General features: G+C 39.5%; 2 protein-coding genes across 5 annotated transcripts in view; both read right to left on the bottom strand.

Moving 5' to 3' along the window:
* LOC110836395 (serine-enriched protein) overlaps positions 1–19,870 on the bottom strand; it is a 201,857-nt gene that overhangs the window by 65,271 nt on the left and 116,716 nt on the right. The gene's annotated exons all lie outside the window — the stretch shown is intronic.
* LOC110836394 (uncharacterized) lies at positions 13,547–18,817 on the bottom strand. Its single transcript, XM_022077532.2, has 2 exons — positions 18,701–18,817; positions 13,547–16,150 (listed from the first exon to the last, which is right to left on the bottom strand). Exon 2 carries the CDS (start codon positions 16,146–16,148, stop codon positions 14,205–14,207), a length of 1,944 nt encoding a protein of 647 aa, XP_021933224.2. The 5' UTR covers positions 16,149–16,150; positions 18,701–18,817; the 3' UTR covers positions 13,547–14,204.

Genomic DNA, 19,870 nt, shown 5'->3' with positions numbered 1-19,870 from the left:
CTGGTTGCGTGCTGTAGCAGCAGACATGATCTATCACAATATGCCTGCGTCAGCATTACTCAATACACAGAAAACAATACTGTGAAACGATTTATAAATCCCATTGAATGGGAAGAATAAATGGCGAGACATGCCACAATTTTGAACGCATGTTTGTATTTTCGAGGTTAGATCCAACCCTTGTCTAGCCACGTGACTCTTCCCTGAGCTCACCTTGCTTGGGGTTTCCCGTGTTAGCCAGCAGCCGCGGTAACTACAGACCAGGTCTCCCTTGGGGACTTCCCCACCAGATGCTGGGATACCAAGTGCAATGAGTAGGGTAAAGCTACCCCTACCATCCAGTTAGGGTGGCTGTACTGGGGGAGGGGGATGCTGGGTTTCTCCGTTGCCTAGGTGATCTATCCATCTGCGGCAGTCCACCCCTCCGCTAAATCGTCTGGCAGGGTGCAACTCCTCGTCCTTTCCTGAGGGGAACAGACCCGCTTCTCGGGCAGATTGCATGGGAATTGAGGCTATGCCGGCCCGGTCGGCCAGACCGTTGCATAGATCAGTGGAGAAATAGAAAGTAATTTCAACTAAAAGCGCTTTCTTCTTTTGTGAAAGGGGCTGAAATCAAACAATGGAGTAATTCATCACTGATCTCCGGAGATATAAAATAGAAATCTGTGTGATATAAACGCCTCGTTACAGACCCGCCAGGAAGTTTTTTTTGAGCGAGTGTTTATATTCTTTAAATTCAAAATTTCCTTGGATAATTTCAACGACTCACCAGCTCTGTGGTATAGCGTATTCATGGACAAGTTACTAAATATTTTTTGAATTTTTTTCTGCATGTGTGAAAGCATAAAAAGTCGAAATGTAAAATGAAGACGGTTGAGTTGTTGCGCCCTGATGATGGAGGCAGCAAGTACCTCTTTAACGTAGACAGATTTCTACCAGATTACGCGGCGAAACACCCACCAAACTGCCATCTTCATACTCACCGCCGTGAGAACCTCACGAATTGCAAGATGGTCGTGAATAGGAAAGTTTGCGACTAGTAAGTCGAGGGAGTATGGAGGCGAGTACGAAGATGGCTGTCTTCTGGGTTGTAGCGACATGTCAACCGATATTTCAGAGGGGCTTACTGTCTCCATCCTTCGAGCGATGAACTATCTGTTAGAAACTAGAAGAAAGCGATCGTAGCCTATTTTAAGGAACAGTAGCGACATTGCCTGGAGCGACCGGAAAAACACGTAAAACCTTGGGATTCATTCGACTTTTGAACAGGTAAAAAGAAGAAAATGATGCAGCACACTTACAAGTGGGAGGGATGAGGGACAATTTTTATGCAGTATATGTACACTCTCGTCATCTAAATTCAATTACACAAAAATTCGAAAAATTAAAAATTATCTTAATCTCATAATATTCTAGTGGAAGGACACTTCTCTCGTACAACTTAGTTTCAGTCATGAACCTGCAGGGAACGAAAGAGGATGGGATCAAGTTAAGAAAGAGATGGATAAAGAGTATCAAGCTAAATCTTATGGAAACAGAGTGACAGCTTGGAAGGTGAATGTATTTAGCTCAAAATCGTATCCGATGGCGGGCTTTGACGTTAGACTTGGTGTTTAACAGTCCAGTAGTCCAGCTACAGTGAAATTCGTTTTGACGGGAAGCAAACACAGGGCCACCAGTCATCAGGTATTCGAACTAAAATTCTCTGAGCATTATGGCCATAAGATACCTGGACGTCGGTGAACATAAAAGACAAATTCCTTTATTTATTTGACGTGTTTATATCGGCACTCTCTGCAGACTTCCTCTCATGGCTGGACGCCCCCTGAAGAGCCCTGCAACCCCTCTTTAACGACCCATGTAATGACCCCTACAACCATAAAGCCTAACACCCACATACACATTCCTCAGGCAGAATTCTGCTCATACACGTCTCGTTCTGCAGGCGTAGATATTTAGGACTCTGCAATTAGGAATGTGAAGATACCAGCAGTTCTGTGAAGAGCTCGAGACACTTCAATTATAAATGCTTCGAATTCAAAATATAGGTTAGCAGCTTGAGCCTTGATCACAGTTTCACACCGTCGCTATATTTATGATTTATACACCGAATACAAAGGCAACAAGTTCCTCCGAAAGTGCATCAGCCACCTACATGATCACATGGCGTTACGGCCCAGAATATCACAATACAATTCGAACCACCGTGATAATCTCACATTTCGTACCTGGGTGCCGTTTGTTTAAGGAGTAAGAGTACAATGCAAAGCCCTCGAAAACATTTCATAGTTTCCATCTGCTCTGGTTAATGCTTTTAATAGTCGTGTTAGCAATACATTTCTCTTCTTTCTTTGTACTCGTGAGAGTTATTTAGTCAAAATAAACCCAGCATCACAAAAAGGAAATTTCATTCCGTCCCAAGATTCTTGGCTAACCGAAATCGAGTAAAAATGAGTCTTGCCGAGTGATCTATTATATGTATACGCGGCGAATACAAAGAGGAACATATGTAATTCTTAGTTAATGTATTGCCCGCTAGGAGCACTGAAGTTTCCTCATGCGAAGAAGTGTCAAGTCCTACCAGTACATTAAACATGTACAGTTCTTGACACAGTGATTTAAGAGCAGCGAAAACGGGCTATTTAAAATATTTAGACTCATGCCCCAGTTAAACAAACCCAGTTGAGGGATATTAATTGCCGCACTCAAGGCTCCATCTTACAATCTGTGTGACTAACTGGTTTCTAAAAGCTCGCTTTTCCCGTCCATATGCCACCAACAACCCTGGAAGTGGTCTTCTTTCTATACCAAAGGAATGTGGAGTACGAAACCTTCCAGGGAGTGGCTGTTTCGTAAACAACAAATATCATAATCATCATCAGCTGCGAGGTTTAATCCTTTTGACCTGTTCTGATCTCTGGGTTAGTCGAATTGGTCCTTCAAACTCTTTTTCGGTGGCCGACCTCTTTCGGTTCTGCCTTCAGGGTGGTAGACAAACAGCTTCCGAGGAATATGTTAAATTGGAATTCTTTTCCGTTGGGATACTTTTACTTTCTGTCTGAGTTTGAAAATGCTTATTTGTTGTCTAATATCTATGTTTCTCTTTTTATCAATTCTTCTGTAACCTGCCACTGATCTCAGGAACACCATTTCAGAAGATTCAGTTTGTCGGAGCTGCTGTTTCGCGAAGTCCAGCATTTGCTGCCACATAACGGAGATGGCGCTGCCAAAACTCTATACAATTTTAAGATTATCTTTTGCTCAAATTTATTAACCAGTATTCCATATTAGATCTAACAACAAAGCCTTTTGAAGTTTTGGTTATTTACGCTGCAGTATGAACTAGGAGAGAGATGAGAAAGACAAATAAGAAAGTAGGAATGGCAGATAGAAGAACGGAAGAGAGAAAGAAATTATGAAAGCGCGGAGTTAAGGTAATGTAAGATAAGATAAGATAAGATAAGAGAAAGGACAGGCAGGTTTCTTGGCAGGGAGTCACACCTCAAACTCAGAGTTTTGACTCTTCATCTTTTGACGAACCTCATGATAATGATTAGACTCTTCCTAAAAAAGTTTGAACCACCGTCTAATGCAAGCTCTAGCAGATTATCGGACATCTGTCTCGCTGACTGATGATTTCCTTAATGACCGGCCAACCGAATCACCGTTTATAGCAAGGCCTTTGCTAGTGCTCTAGCGCCGTCCCCAGCAACTACGAGCAAGATCAGTGAAGTACAGAGGACTCCTTTTTTACTACCTTGTCCATCGATGGCTTCAATATTAAATTACTCCAAGTTCAAGTCCTCTCTTGACAGAGCAGAAATTCTGTATCATCTGTACTTAAGCTGAGTTCTTAAAGATGCTAATCGACACTGTACGCCTAAATACAAAGCCGCTGTAAGAAAATGGCGGGTAAGATCGCAGGCTATAACAGACTAAAATTTATTTATATTAACAAGTACAAAAAAGATCGAAACAGTTTTAAGAACAAATGCTATAAAAATTATCTTAGTTTAAAATATTTTTTTCCCACACATCGTACAAAACATTTAAACTACGTAGGAACTTGAAATGGAAAAGAAAATCATAAAAGAATACGTTGCCCGTTCTCCATGTGTCTGTTGCTCAGATATGTGAATCGAACTTGAAGTTAAGCTAGTCATTTAATACTTCTAGAATTATCTGAATAATGTATGCACACTAACTTCATCTGGCGAAATAACTGGAAGCACTAACATTTTGCCCATTGGCTAAAAAGACGCTGTTATAAACGTACATGAAGACACACACGCATTCATACCGGTACAATAAAACCAGAATCTCATTATTGCAAGTTCTTGTTTTAAATACCAAAGTACAGTAGACACAAATAGCAATTTAATCCTTGGTAAGAAGTAAAACTGACTGAAGGTGCTGGTGAAAAACTGAATGAATGAATTTACTGTTATTTTCAATAAAAACTAGTTCGTGCAACATCTCAGTTAGTTCAGAGCGGTTCTTGTACTTTGCTGTCATTATGGAGAATGCACTATAATTTATTGAACAGAATTCATTATGATTATTGGTACAGGATATTCGGCAAAATTGATATGATTGACTCAATAATTTCCAGCTAACCCAAGCTAACCTCTTGCTTCTGACAGATTCTAAAGCAACTGCTCACCTCTTGCATTACGTAACAAGGATAAGCATTCTGTCAGAGCAAATGTTTCGCAGCCCTTATTTCTGTTCCGCTGGCCGATGTATTACGTTTTATTATTTTATTTATTTAGTGTTCTGTCTGACGACAGGTCCATATGAACAGGATCCTTTCATCCTTTTCTCGGACTGGGACCTGTTCATATACGTTCTTGGCAGATGATCCAGAAGTGGTTTGCCATTGCCTTCTTCAGTGTGTGAATGGAGTAATTGTTGGGATGCCACGGAGAAACCGGGGAAGCCCCCGGAGGAAATCTCCGTGTTGCCTAGACCACGGATTACGGACCGATACGGATAAAAATGAAATTATCAAAACAACTTTTAATCAGACTGCTCACACTGAATATAATCTGGAGATAAATATGCGGACAGACATAAGACAGAAATGACATCCACATTATGCTTTCACTTTCAGAGAACAAAGCAGAAAATTGATTGAATATCTATCAAATGGGACGATGAAAGCAACATGCTTGCTACCTAAGTTTATGGTTAATTAAGTGGCTGGTACCGTCATTAAGTACCTGAATGCTGGGCTGACTAACCGAATGTTTGGGTAAGTGACCATTTAAGCGACAGACTTAAGACGGGAGTCTGATGGCTGTCCGACAATCTCAGTGGATCGTAAGACGCATGGTAAATACATCAGACTCGTAAGTCTGCAGTGCCAACCGGAGTCTCTGCAGGCATTTCTCCACTCGGACGTCGCTCGACGCACGTATTTCACAAGTAATTTGGCTTCGGAATGGGTCGTAAAGTTTCAGCAATGTTAAAGCGTCAGGGACACAGAACTTCATCTCTTCTGTCCCCTTTATTCTATCCGAAGATGAGCAGAAGAAACGAGAAAGGACAACAACTTTTCTTTCCTGACAGCGAAGTGATAGTTACGGGCTGGATGACCTAGGTTCGTCTCCCGACGGAGACATGGATACATTCTTCTCTTTATTACTGCTCTGGAACTCTCCAAGCCTCCTACCCCAAGGGTACTGAGAACACTTTCGACTAGTGTTAAGCAGCTGGAGCTTTAATCTTATCACAAATTTTCTTCCAATGTGAGAGATTTCTTTGTATTTAAAAACAAAAGGGTCTTCACATTACCCTTAAGTTATCCAGAACAATCACAATTATTTCGCAATGAAAATCCTACTAACTCTGCTATTTAGTTGGCTTATTTTTCACGAACTTAGTAGGTAAATCACTGCATTAGTCTGTCCTCCAAAAAGCACGAGAGTTTTTATTGAAATAAAGTAAAGTGGATTTGCCTTTTGTAAACGTCGATCGTAGAACATAATGTAACCACGCGGCACTAAACTTAAAGAATGTTTATAATGGTAGATTACATGAGAAATAAACACTGAGCAATGTAATGGTTCGAAGCTGTCAGAACTTAGGGCCGTTACCGCATTGAAAACGGCGGACGAACGATCACGGGACGGGTAACCACGCAGCACTGACAGAGCAAACTTCTAAACTAATAAACTAACAGATGAAGAAACATGTTCAAGAATATGTATCAGTTTAATCTGCTGACCAGTTACATGAACAGATAAACGACTAGATAATCAACTCTACAGAGCAGAATGTTTCTTCAGAATCTTACAGTCGCCAAGCTAGCCAAGACATTTCACGTCTACCTCAGAGTCCTGAGTCTTTACCGCAAACAGGTTGTTCGAAACGTCGGTAATATTTTACAACATCGATTCGCTGCGACACGCAGTGGCTAGCTATGCAGTTTAAGAGTGAATGCCAAACACGACCTCAGCGTAAACACAGTTCTGTGACCAAATGTCTTGCTACTTGTTGTAGTTAAAAAGAACCAGTTCTGCTGGTTGCTGCAAATCCGGCGTCGCTCCGACAGTCATCCAAAAGATCACTGCAGTTTTTACGGCTGACACCCGACGCTATCCACTTTGTCTGCAGTGAGAAAGAAGCATTTGTCTGTAAAGACGGTTTTCACTGTGAGTGTTCCTGGCGATCTCAGCGTGTAAGGGTGGGTTGTTTCCTCCCCCTTGGGGTTCTGCCACCCTTATTGATCGAGGTATGTGTAGCAGCCACCCTGACAGCATGACGAATGATACCCGCCAAGCAGATCGCCCCCAACCACCGCCGCTGCCAGCCTAAAAGAAAATCAGAGGGTTGGGGGGGGGGGGGACAGGGTAAACTCCAGTAGCTACCTCCTTGCGTCGGCTACGTTACCAAGTGAAGCAGAACTTTAAGACGTGGATGTGCTAGCTTATGCTTTATCGGTGTTTAGTGGATTTCGGTTCTTTAAATAAGCCGAGAAAACTCCGGAACTAAGATTTATAATCATTGTACCACATCTTATTTTATTTCATGCAGCAAAAAGTCAGAAGCAAATAGAGTCATTAAGTTTTTGCATAAACAAACAAGAAATGCTGGTGAAATTTGAGGTTTTCACGGCGATACAATTTTGCATTATGATTTTCTAGGTTATGACGCTCTGATGTCTCGTAGGCAGGTGGTCCCACCGTTTGGGAGTAACCCATATAGCTTTCATATTCGTGATATGAGTGCTACCCTGAAGATACAGGCGGCAGTACAAAGATGAGGCAGTCGCTGGTTGTTTTATGTACAGCAAATTTAACTAAAACCTGCCAATTTGCTCAAGTGTTATTGAGGGGACACATTATCAAGTTTCACTTTTAGTCAATTATGGGTATTTGGGGGGGGGGGACAAATAATCCAAAGTCTCATTATGTTCTAACGTTTGTAGGTGCATTATTCATATTTAAAAAGGATAAATTGACGAAAAGTACAGAAACTATCAATCATTGCGCTGAGAACGAAGTTCCTAACGTGCCTACCGTAAATCGGGGCTGCTAACCGACTCTTTGCATCAGGACGAGTTACACTGAGGCACTTGCGTGGTTTTCGAGTCGCTGTAGCCGTCAAATGGCTTGAGAGAATGATCAATACGGTCAGTTGACCTATTTCAAGAACTGCTTGCAAATCCCCTTCAAAGAACTTTTAAAAATCTGTTAGAACCGAAGTAGACCTGAGTTGAGCCTCAAAGTGGTAGCTTCCTCAACAGAAGTCAGAATCTTCATGGGTTGTTGCGCCGTGCAGTTTAATAGCAGTTTACCAACGTTTTAGAGGTCACTGCTGCCTCCATCATCAGGGCAATCATTCTTCGTATTCGTCACCGTGAGACCTTGAATTCTTACAGTTACCGATATATTTACAAAACGCTCTTTACACAGTTTTATAACATCGAATTGTAGCTAAGAAATTAAAAGATGCGTAGAATAGAAAAAGAAGTGGTTTTCGCCCATTTAAAATAAATATTCTCTTAATTTTCCAGGACAGACTGCGCAGTCACTGAAGATTTTAGTCGAGTTGGACAGTAATTTTTGTTACAGTACACTTCAGTCAGTTAGAACGAGCGTCCACAATCTATAATATTATGTAAGTATACAGAATAAATATATTTTTGTGACTTGCGTCATAGTGAACACAGTTAGCACAGTATTCATGTAGAATTACGAGCCTTTAAATTAAAGGACTCTTGTGTTGTTTATTCAAAGCCGTCACATCAAATGAAACTCAATCTGAGATGACACGTAGCAGCAGACGTGCAGCCATGTTGTTAGATCGCGTCTGTGTGTCTGAAGCAAGTGAAATGATACAGAAGCGAAATGCACCCCCTACCGCTGTCTTGATTGCCAATTTATTTCCCGGTCCGTGTGTGAGTTCTTGCTTTTCGCATCCTTTCTTTATACAGCTTCTCTTCTTCCGTTTTGCCGCTCCCGGCTTTCATTCTCGCTTGCTGTGAAAGCAGTGGCGTTCCGGAGCATGGCGCAGATGAAACGACAAACTCCAAGGACTACGACTGCAACAGACGTTCTGCGACTCACTAATGATGTCTATTTCTTCGGCTTATTTTATTAAATATAAATGTTAAAGAAACTTGACAACTACATTTCTTACGGCATAAAGATGGCAGTCATCTGAAATGTTACGCCCAGATGATGGTGGCAATAATTCTCTGAAATGCCGGTCCACATCTATCGGACCACATAGACCACCATCCCAGAAATCGGCCATTTTCCCACTCGTCGATTTATTTCTGACCCCTTAACCGATTTCCTTGAGGTTCATTTTAATGTCATTACATATATTTAAAATGATAATAAATACTGCTGAAATGTATGAGATGTACAAGTCGACTGGATCTGGAGTAAAAAATGTATACAGAATTTTATTGAACGGCCAATAAGAATGACGCTGAAATTGATTTGGGGAGCGAAATTGGACAGGATTAGCCTCAGGGTAGTGTCCGAACGTTCAGGTGTGACATTGCCAGAGAATTAAAAGGTTTATTTTCCCTCTTCTTCTTTAAACCAGTCGTTTCGAAAAACTTTCAAGATCATATTTTTTAATACTCTACATTTCTTATGTTCATCATCCCAGCTTTAGAGACGGTGTTCGGAAGACATACGTAAAAACGTCAACACGTTTTTACGTTTTCAATGATATTTATGTAGGTAAAAATTGTGGCTGCTTTACAGAGCTTTAAATTTTTACAATTTTGAATGTTCATCTTATTTTCCTCATACAAGCATTTTAAAGACCACAACTTATGGGTTGTAGAACCCTAACACTAACCCTATAAGTTTAACACGTCACAAAGTATCCACATTCAAATTTTAATATTATATCCTGTACTTATTTTGTGCAAAACCTACATAAAATTAAATTATTACCTGCAGATATTCTCCTCACAAATTTTCTTCCCGATTCTGACAATCATAAAAATTTAAATGCAACTTCAAAAAATTTATCAATAGACACACTGATCACAAGATGGGTATACGAAATAAAACGTGGAACACTTTAGGACCTACAGCGCAGCGAAAAAAAGATTTGTTTCTGTAATAAATAAACACATGAACGAACGGTAAATTAAGATACGCGTTTATGTTACACCATAAGAGTACATTTTCCACTGTCATTAATTAGTTACCTTTTCTGACGGCGATTTAAAAGTTGACGCTGGCTTAATGGAAACGCCACTGATTATCAGCACTGCTGCATGTGTGCGGATAATTGAACAGGGAGAAGCCAGAGCCGAAATGACCAATTTGTGGCCATTTGAAGGCAGAAGCGCCACTCGTTTGATGCTACAGGAATGTTAGCTCTGATCGATTCCCATCAAAGTCCTTGTCCCACGTGGCCCATATCCTCTGCACGAGCTGTACTACAATTGTTGTTTTATTAATACAGACTTTTCAACAGGAAATGTGAGATGTCTGGAGGACTTAATTAAGTTCTCTTTAGTGCAACTGTAACCGTTAAAGATGTTGAATTTACTTGTTTGTGTCATGCGACATTACAGGAAACTGTAGTTCATTTTTGTAATTAGAAATGACCGAAGACAGGTAAAATAAGTAGGGCTGGATTTCGGAAGAGTGTAGATTTGTACTTTAACGACATATACGTGTTTTACAAAAGCTGTCTTCTGGTTTGTAGTGCTATGTTTTCTGGTAGAGGCTTACCAGCCACAACCCAAAAGACAGCCAACTTCTTGAAGAAAAGAAACGAATCAGAGAACCTAATCGTAGATTTGAGCATGAAATAATTAAATGGATCTTAGGATGTGCACTGGAGTCATCTGTGTAAGGATGGAGGCCGTTTGAAAAAGTTTATAGTTCATGAAGACGGAGTTTTGTTGGACGAATATAAACCAAAATAAATTTCATCCAACAAAATTTCAGTGTAGACCTTCCACTTTCAATTGTACTTTGTCTTAACAGCATTAGGCCTGTTTAACAGTTACGTTAGACTGATATTAAATTTTATAAATTTTTCCCCCATTGATCCAAAGAAACACGCCTAGGTTAAGCAACATGGACCGGCTGAGGTCAGGGATGACTGACCACCTGGCTAGCTTGCGAACAAATTAATGCGATCCAACGTTCCTGGGTTCAACCCCCCAGACATCCATCCAACCACAGTTTATTTTATGCAAAGAAATTATCTGACTGAAGCCTCCTTCAGCCAGGAACAGCTAGCAGTCCTCAACACGCCAAGGCCACTAGCCAAGACACCAGCACCTGTTAGCCCAAGCACATCCCCAAATCAAGCAACGCGTTTCATTCGCAGGATAAGGGCAAGGATCGTAGTCTTGCGTCTGATTTTTGTCTCCGTACAGAAAACTGCGCTTTTCCAAATAGAGTTCTATCATGAAACTCTTGCTGGAAAAGTGGTTCGTAAGGTTGAGACAACTTGAAAAATCGAAACAGGAAGTTCTGCTAGTGATTTCATTGCAAGAAGAAAAGACCGGAAAAAAGGAAAAAATAAGGAACATGAAGAACAAACGGAAATAAAAAGAATTAAATACAAAAAGGAAAATAACGCACCTTTCTTACGAAACAAATTTTCCAAATACTTGTTTCATCATCTGAAGATGGCTGTCTTCTCGATTGTTACGCCGTGTAGCCTGGTAAAAGTTTAGCGGGATCTTAGAGGTACATTCTGCCTCCATGATCAGGTCGATGAGTATTTAAAGGGGAAGGAACATAAATTCTCCCCTACAAATACGACCTTGTTTTATGCCTACTTCAGGACGTCCCAAAAAGATCTCTGTACAAATTCAGCGAATAAAATAAAGGCATTTTAATAAACCAAACCATTAAATACGTCAGCATTGGCACTTAATTAATTAGTGGATTTAGTGTCGGTGTCAAACGTAACTAATGTGAGAACATATAGATCGGAGTTTCTTTGCCCATTGGTCTTCTTTTCCTCCGCGGTTCTTAGATCCGGGATTCTGTTACATTTTAGAACGTCATACATATGCCCCAGACTCAACGCTCCAGAACCACACGGACCGCCGATTATAGTAACAAAAGACAGGCTTTCCGGAGTACGTACTTACAAAGTGCAAATTGGAGACAGTCAAGCTCCGCATATTGCAACATACGAAATTTAGACAGCAAAACATTGCGTATAACAACATGATCCCTGTGAATTAAGGTAATAAATCCATCACCGTTGTAAAGTTTTCTTTATAATCCAGAAAAGGAATTCTTTGATAAAGTATTACAGAATGGACAGAATTTATACAATGCAAAAGGACAACAAATGAGACAGAAACGATTTTGGGTTGCCTTCTATTGCAGGTAAGAAAGTAAACAATGACGCTGAAAAATGCCTCTGTCTAAAGTGCGGTCGCTATTATCACTCAAGTCTAAAACAACTACATTGATGTTATTTTGAAACACACCTCGAGGAATCGAAGAAATATTATGTTTTTTTTTTAATATAAACGCCTCAGATTCTTCAGACAACAAAACATATTCGAAATTTATATTCGATTTGATTGTCAGTTAAATTTTAATCTTCTACTCCCTTCGCCATTTTGAAGGTACTGACTGACCAGGCAAATTGCCAATATGAAAATAATACCACGAAAACAGAATACAAGGTCTCCGACCCGAGATTTGAACATGGGACCTCCCGAATAAGAAGCAGGACTCCTAAATAATTCTGGCGTGGGGAGTTCCCAGACAGATGCGTAGACCTGTTGAAGACATCACCCGGCTAGTCTAAAGCCAAACATCCTGCCCACGCAAAGGAAACCGGCCCCCGATAACTCTTGACATCACTGACACTATTTCAAAAGGTAGAATCACAGAGAACGAATATCCGAGATGAGAGAACAATGAAAAGCTTCCAGTTTGATTCAGTTCTTCTAAAGCCGAATTTTCTACGTGAAAGCTGAGTTGGCAATGAAGTTTCCTTTCAGTTTCAAATTTAGGTAATTGATAACCTCAGAAACAACAAGACACGTCAGCGAAAGCTGAAACATTTCGTGTGTGAAAGCACCATACAATTCTTTTTTCTGACCTTGAAAATAATTTTCACTTCATGCTTGAGTTCGTAGAGGCTACTCGGCATATTTCCTTTCGACAACTAGCGGACTTCGTGTGAAACAAGATAATTTTATGATCCGCTCCCATTCCTTCGCAAAAAGTTGCAAAAGAAACACAACGTTGACTGCCAAATTCAAAATACTGCATAGGTCATGTTGAATAATGCCGACATTATTGAAATCTGCTCTAACTGGCTAACACCTGGATTAACAAGTTTGGGAGATGTTGACAAAAAAATCATGGATATTCTTTCAGTGGTTTTTGAGTTGTTACAAGCGGACAGATGGACACACGCACACACAGCCAAGTTAACAAATACATTTTCACATTAGGCGCATTCGTTGCGAACGCATAGAGAATTTGCGGTTGAAAGGAGTATCAAAGGTTAATGTAATTTAAGGAAGTTATTTTATAAAAAAAAAATGAAACAGTAAACTGTAAAATATCTACTGCAAATGTCTTACACAAAAATTATGCTTAAGAAGTAAAATGTCTAATACGAAATTAACATACACGACGTTTCAAGAATTAATTTTATTTTCACCCCTTGGTTATTTGTTATCACTTTATTCTTCGCTCTTTTACTGTAAAAATATTCAAATTTCGCGAAAATCTCAAAACTTCGTGTATATGAAACAATCCTATCCCAGATAATGGGTAATGTCCAACACAACAATTATGTATGATTTGAGGTTTTCACAGCGGTGAGTATGAAGATTTCTGTCTTCTGGGTTGTTGCGCCGTGTAGTCTGGTCGATGTTAACCGACGTTTCAGAGGTCATACTGCCTCCGTCATCAGGGCGATGGTAAACATCTACCATACTACAAGGCGCAACAACCCAGAAGACAGAAATCTTCACAATAATTATGTTTAATGACTAAACAACCATTGTCACAAAACTGTTTACCCATTGCAACACTCTCATAATCACAAGACTAATATTAGAAGACAATTTTATCATTGAAATAGGATTTTATTACAAATGAATCACATGATAGCAGCATACACTATTCACATTCACATACACACGTAGAAACAAGATACAAAAAGAAACTTTTGACGACATGAAACACAAATGGGATAAATAGCATGGCAATGCAGCGTACTTTCCATCCCTAAATGAAGATAATTTCTCTCACTGCACCATACTCTGACAACACTTTGACGTGTCTGATAAGAAGTCTAAAAAGGTCGTGGCCTGATTTATTACCACGGCACCTGCTTGAAAATGCAGAGTAAAAACACGACAAAACTGAGTTAGAAGGTCTCCGGGGCCAAAAGTGAACAATTATTGCAGTTCAGTTAAATTTAAATAAATTGATTACGCTACGATTTGGTTTCTTGACTTTTTCATCAAAACCTCTTTGGCAGAAGGTACTTAAGAACTCAGAGTGAGAGGTTAGACGTACAGATTTATTTGCGCTCTACAGTCCTTGAAGGACCTCGACGTCTTAATCTATTTAGACATTTGGTGTGACTGCTTGCACGTACAAGTAATCAGCTCGTCGTATGGCCTACATCCATGCCTTGAGCGGGATTCGAACCGACGGCCCCAAGAACCGATCGCCCAAAGCCCGCGCGGCCATTGTTTAAAATTCATTAATTAGGCATTAGTCCAGGTAATGACGACTTCTCTCCCGCCTTCGTCGTCTTCTTGTAATGATGACCGCCAGCACAGATCCAGTTAAAATAAGGGCACAGCACACCCCCAGAGATACAAACGCCGCAACAGAAATGACTTGTCCCCTCACGTCAGTTTTACTTTCACCCAGCTCTTTCTTATTGACGACCTGTGATTGTGAGTTACGATGCTGAATATTTCGCACACTTACTTTTGCAACTCTATGCGACATGCTCTTGTTTTTAGATGCGGAATTCATGCAGCTCACAGATGTCACAGTTCCTTCCTCATAATTACATCTTGCAACACACTGAACACTTCTTGTACTACACCAAATCCCAATATCTTCAGTTCTACAGCCGTTGCATATTACAGGATTAAAAGATAAATTCAATAATTTCAAATTATTCGTGTCATTTAATAAACTAGAACTCATTACTGTTATGTTATTTCTAGAGAGATCCAGTTTTGACAACTGATGCAGATTTCTGAATACGTTGTTTTCTGGGCCAGAACGGACTGGGAGTTTCAAGTGATTGTTATCCAGCGCGAGTTCCTTCAGATTCAACATACCTTGGAATGTTTTGGGTGGTAATGTGGTGATTCCACAAGAACCCAAGTCAAGTTTCTCCAAAATAGATGCGTTCAAGAATGGCACGTATTTCTCTTTTATTGACAGTTTGTTTCCACGAAGGTTTAAGATTTTAACTGGAATCACTGAAAATATTTTATGGTCCAAATCGGTTATCATATTATAGCTGATATCAACATCGATAAGATTTCTGTTATTGTCAAAAGTACCTGGGATAAGTTCTGTGATAATGTTGGCACTCATGTTCAGATGTCGAATTTCAGTATTTCCCACGAAAGTCTTTGGATTAATGGTTGCAATTATGTTCCTACTTAAGTCAATCATCTGAAGTTTACTGTTGTGAAAGAAGATTTGTTCGTCCTTAATTCCTAACTTGTTTTCCCTCATGTTCAATACTGAAAGCTCCTTGTTCTCTTTAAAAGTATCAGGATGAATGTAACCTATATTGTTACAGCTGATATCTATTGATGTAATGCCAACATTGTATAAGAATATATCTTTATGTAATGAGAAAAGTTTGTTGTTACTCATGTCCAAAATATCTAGTCCACTGTTGTTTTTGAAAGTTGTTGGTTTAATATGTTCTATAGCATTGTTACTTAAGTCTAGTATCTCCAGATAAATGTTGTTACTAAATAGGTTAACATCAAGAGATATAATTTTATTGTGGCTTATGTTCAAATGCCTCAGAACGTGTGCTGACTTTAAGATATCGCAATGAAGTTCCGAAATCACATTACTGCTCATATCCAGTTTACTTATTTTTCCATTATTCTGAAACACCTTATGATCTATTACATTTATGACATTTCTCGAAATATCTATTTCCATTATAGAAGTATTTAAAAATGTGTATGCATGGACTTCACTGATGTTATTATGTCCGATTGTAAGTTTCCAAAAATCATTGGCATATTTCAACATGTTCGGACTAAAATAGCTAATGGAATTATGTTCCAAGTTAAGCTTATAGAGACGGCTGTATTTAAACAGATTTTCGTCCACATACTCAATAAGATTGTAGCCCAAATCAAGTTCCTGAAGCTCGTTAAGATACCTAAATGTTCCGGTTTCCAACTTATGGATCTCATTATATCTAAGTATGATTGCTTGAAGTTTTCCTGTAGAACTGAAGGTGGTGTTGGCTAGAACAGATAATTTATTGTGGCACGCAACAAGTTTGGATATATTTCCATTCATATTTGCCGGCAACTCTGTTAATGACGACGCTGTGAGGTTGAGTTTGACGCCATTACTGGCACGGTCGTTACAGGAATCTCTGTGAGATGTCACCAGAGTAACCAACCAGGTCATTAGAACAAGTTGATAGTATCCCATCATACCTATAAATAATACAAAAACACTTCAGAACTTGTAAGACTTGAGGTTTTCACAGCTGCGAGTGTGAAGACAGAAATCTTCATACTAAGAATCGCCCTGATGACGGAGGCAGTATGACCTCTGAAACGTTGGTAAACATCGACCAGACAGGGTAACAACCCAGAAGACGGAAATCTTCACTTCAGAACAGATTACAATAAATAATTCATTACGAATTTTCCTACACTCTCTTTAGCATCTTCGCCCAATTTTATTCCGACTATCAGAAATGTAGAGGGGGGCATCTAAAACTATAAAGGCGAAGAGATATTTATTTCTATTAATACTTTATACGACTGTGATTTCACTATACTGAGATCTTGATCATATTCGACCATATTCAAATAAGCTATTGAAATGCAATGAATTTGTGTGTCTCAAGACTACAGATCACGCCATGTACTCGGTGTGTTGTTTACATAAGTTTACTAATTACAATAACATCAACGTTGTAACCAAACGAATATTTAATGCGCAAGAAAACTGGAGTGGCCATGACGCTTGGATAAAAATCCCGATCGATTTACCGGTTACTATGATATTTTTAGTAGATTATCTCAGTTTTCCTAGGTCAGTAGTCGTCAATCTGCGGCCTTCGGTTCCTTTTTGTGCGACCCGACAATCTTTTATAATGTCTCCACTGTTTCACATTGTTTGATGAAGAACATTTCCCTAGTATCATGAAACACGCATTATTATTGTCGTCCGTAGGGTATTTGAAAGCAACTATCCCCGCTAGCAACTTTTCACCTTAATGAACAACGTCAAATCAAGAGCTTATTTATGAATACTTCGACCGGTGCATATGAATCGGGGCAATATACACGAAGTTAGCGGTTAAACTGAAAGATTAATCAAACAGCAGGTGTCAAATATCTAATGACTGATTACTGTGTAAAATGTCGACCTATTTTCAATAGCAAATTAATAGTATTGTTTTAAATAATTTTCGCAAAGTTTAAACAATTTCCCTTCATTGACAACCTTTCGGCTAACTAGATGATACGCAAGTGTGAATTTGGCCTTCGGTCTGAAAAAGTTTGAGTACCCCTACAGCAGGCTAATGCCAAGAGAGTAACGTCGCTACCACAAATTTCCAACATTTATTGTCATCACCCTGCCTCACTGGACGCAGTTGAAACAGCGTCGTTAAAGTACCTACGAATACGATATAACTATAATAATGCCTAGCTACCAGAGTTCTCTCGAACGCTGTCGTAAGTCCGGTGCAAGAAGTTCATGTCTTTAACGACCGAAGTCTGTCACTTGCCCGTCCAGTGTTAGTTTGTATTTATTCCGGGCGAGAATAATTACGTCATGAAAACTGAACTGCACTTTCAGCATTTTCCCACCATTTTCGACAACAGAACATTTCTTCCAGCGCATCGGTGTCTCCTTGCCAATCATCATCCTACTGATGTTCTATTATCATCTATTCACCTACGTTCTTTTGTTTAACAAAATCCTCTCAGGCGACAAGCAGCGTCAAAATGGAGACGTAGTCCAACGTTTCGGAGACATTCTTTGTCTCCGTTATCAGGGGTGCATGCAGTTTTGGTATTGGTAGACCAAGTGCCCTACAGACGGAGAGACAGGTTTATGTACAAATGGCGCATGATTCAAGCTTGAAGAAACTCTCTGAAGCTGATTGGCTCACGAGGGCACAAGCCAGGAAATGCACAGAAGCATCGAAAACGTGACAGTCGTCGTTCGGCGACACTAGAGAGCTAAATTATCGTATAACCTAACCTAATGCATGGAATCACTGTTTGGTGAGTGTAATATGAAACTTCACAAAGGCAAATTTCTACATAATGGAGGAGCTTTACGTAAAGGTATTTCGACACTACCGAGAGCAGGGGGGGCTTAAACACAATCAGACAAAAAAAAATATACCGTTTTCTTAAAGATAAAAATACGTATTAAAAATATAAAACAGCACACACTGCCATCCGCAGATGAAAAATCTTCAGTTTAAAACACTATACAGATATAACAAAACGTAAGACCACAGGCTGTGACACTTCAATTCTTAACGGGTGAACGACCTGGGTTATATTATCAGTGCGGGTGATACGTCCAGACAAGATACTGGAAGCCACCCAATTTCCTATACAGGAAAATCAAACCGACATCCATAATTTATAGTCTGATTTTAAAATTATATTCACTTTGAGCTTTTTCATTTAAAATTATTTCCGCCTTCACTTTGATGTTATTATTATTATAGACATCTATCTTCGAGTGCCCTGTCCAGCTAGTAAAAATCAGCGCTCAATTGTTTTCGTGTTCATCTGTGCTAATTCTGAAGCAAGACCAATGATTTGAAATGGAAACATGGACCAAATCTCTTTTTCTGCGCGTGTTATAGCAAAAGATTTTATGAATTTTATACCTAAAGCTGCTGTAACAGGATAGTACTTATAATTTTTTCGATACATACCAACAGTCATTCATGATACTGACAACACGTCATGCAAGAAGTCTTTGATGCATTAAATTCTATAAATTACCTCTATTTTACACCCATTTATTCAGCTGATGACATTTTGTCTCGAAGCCTGGAGCACATAACAGAACTGACTGCGCTGAATTTCGCACATATTTCAAAAGACGGTACTCTTTCCAAAGTAATCGTTATGCTCCACCCTTCCATTTTATCTTGTGCGTTATTTACACGGAAGTAGGCTAAGCTTTATTTATTTTCGTGGGTTATATACTTGTGTACTGAATAGAATTCCTTATATACCTGTCACGTGACTGCTTTTCTTTTCCTCCATCGTCAGTGAATGTCGTTCTGGCTGCAGTTTCCCTCAGAAGGCAGATTGAACCTGGTACCGACACACACTGAATCCGATTCTCTTCAGGAAGGTTCTTATTTATTTAGTCGTCGCAATTAATTTCCTCATGATGGTGGCAAAGAAGGGCTCCGAAAATAAATATACTGCCGCTCCGAACCTAAGCTGGGAACACCCCGAGAAGATTTTATGGCGCTGATTGTTATTAATCTTGCTTTATGTTACTTTTCTTTCTTATCTTCGGGAAGTCGCCAGTGTAGAATTTACACAGCAAAAGTAATTGACCCCTCCCCTGTTCAACAAAGATTCATAACTCTTGTGTCTTTGCTGATCTCGTATTATATCTCCCATTCATACTCACTTCTAAACTTCACATATCAGTTATAGATAATCGAGAATTTCTATATAATGTGTTCTCTATAGCTCTGGCTTATTCGTGTATCAAATTATTTTTCTTGATAGGTAGGCACCGGACGAGTTTATAAATCACACTTTCATTTTTCAACTACAGCGAGTCTTCGAGACCCGTCCTTACTATAAAGTGCGACTAAACGGAGGTTCTGACGCCCATGTTGAAAAGGCAGTTCGTTACGGGTAATTCATATCATAGATCATAAAAGTGATTTTGAGGGTGAATAAGCACAACAATTTAAGTTAGTTTAATAACAATTAACTACACAAATACATCCTTTAGAGATGCGTACAGAATAAAATTGTAAGTAAATGTGTAATATTTTAATTATTTCATTTAATGAACCTGAAGGGCAGAAACTGAGGGCTGTGAGTCATCCGTCTTGTTGGCGGAAGGGGGGGGGGGGGTTGTGTGTGTGAGAGAGAGAGATAAGAGAGAAAATCTAGAACTGTCTGGATTCTAGCTTTCATTTC

The sequence above is a fragment of the Zootermopsis nevadensis genome, unplaced genomic scaffold (assembly GCF_977971745.1).
Source record: "Zootermopsis nevadensis isolate Lab colony 2312 unplaced genomic scaffold, Znev_1.0 Znev_ptg000028l, whole genome shotgun sequence".
NCBI lineage: Eukaryota > Metazoa > Arthropoda > Insecta > Blattodea > Termopsidae > Zootermopsis > Zootermopsis nevadensis.
Note: the sequence above shows the minus strand (reverse complement) of the source record. Positions and strands in the feature narration are given on the sequence as shown.

Bases quoted from the DNA above. Each gene is read 5' to 3' on its own strand.
- LOC110836394 (XM_022077532.2), bottom strand. From the start codon at position 16,148: ATGATGGGATACTATCAACTTGTTCTAATGACCTGGTTGGTTACTCTG.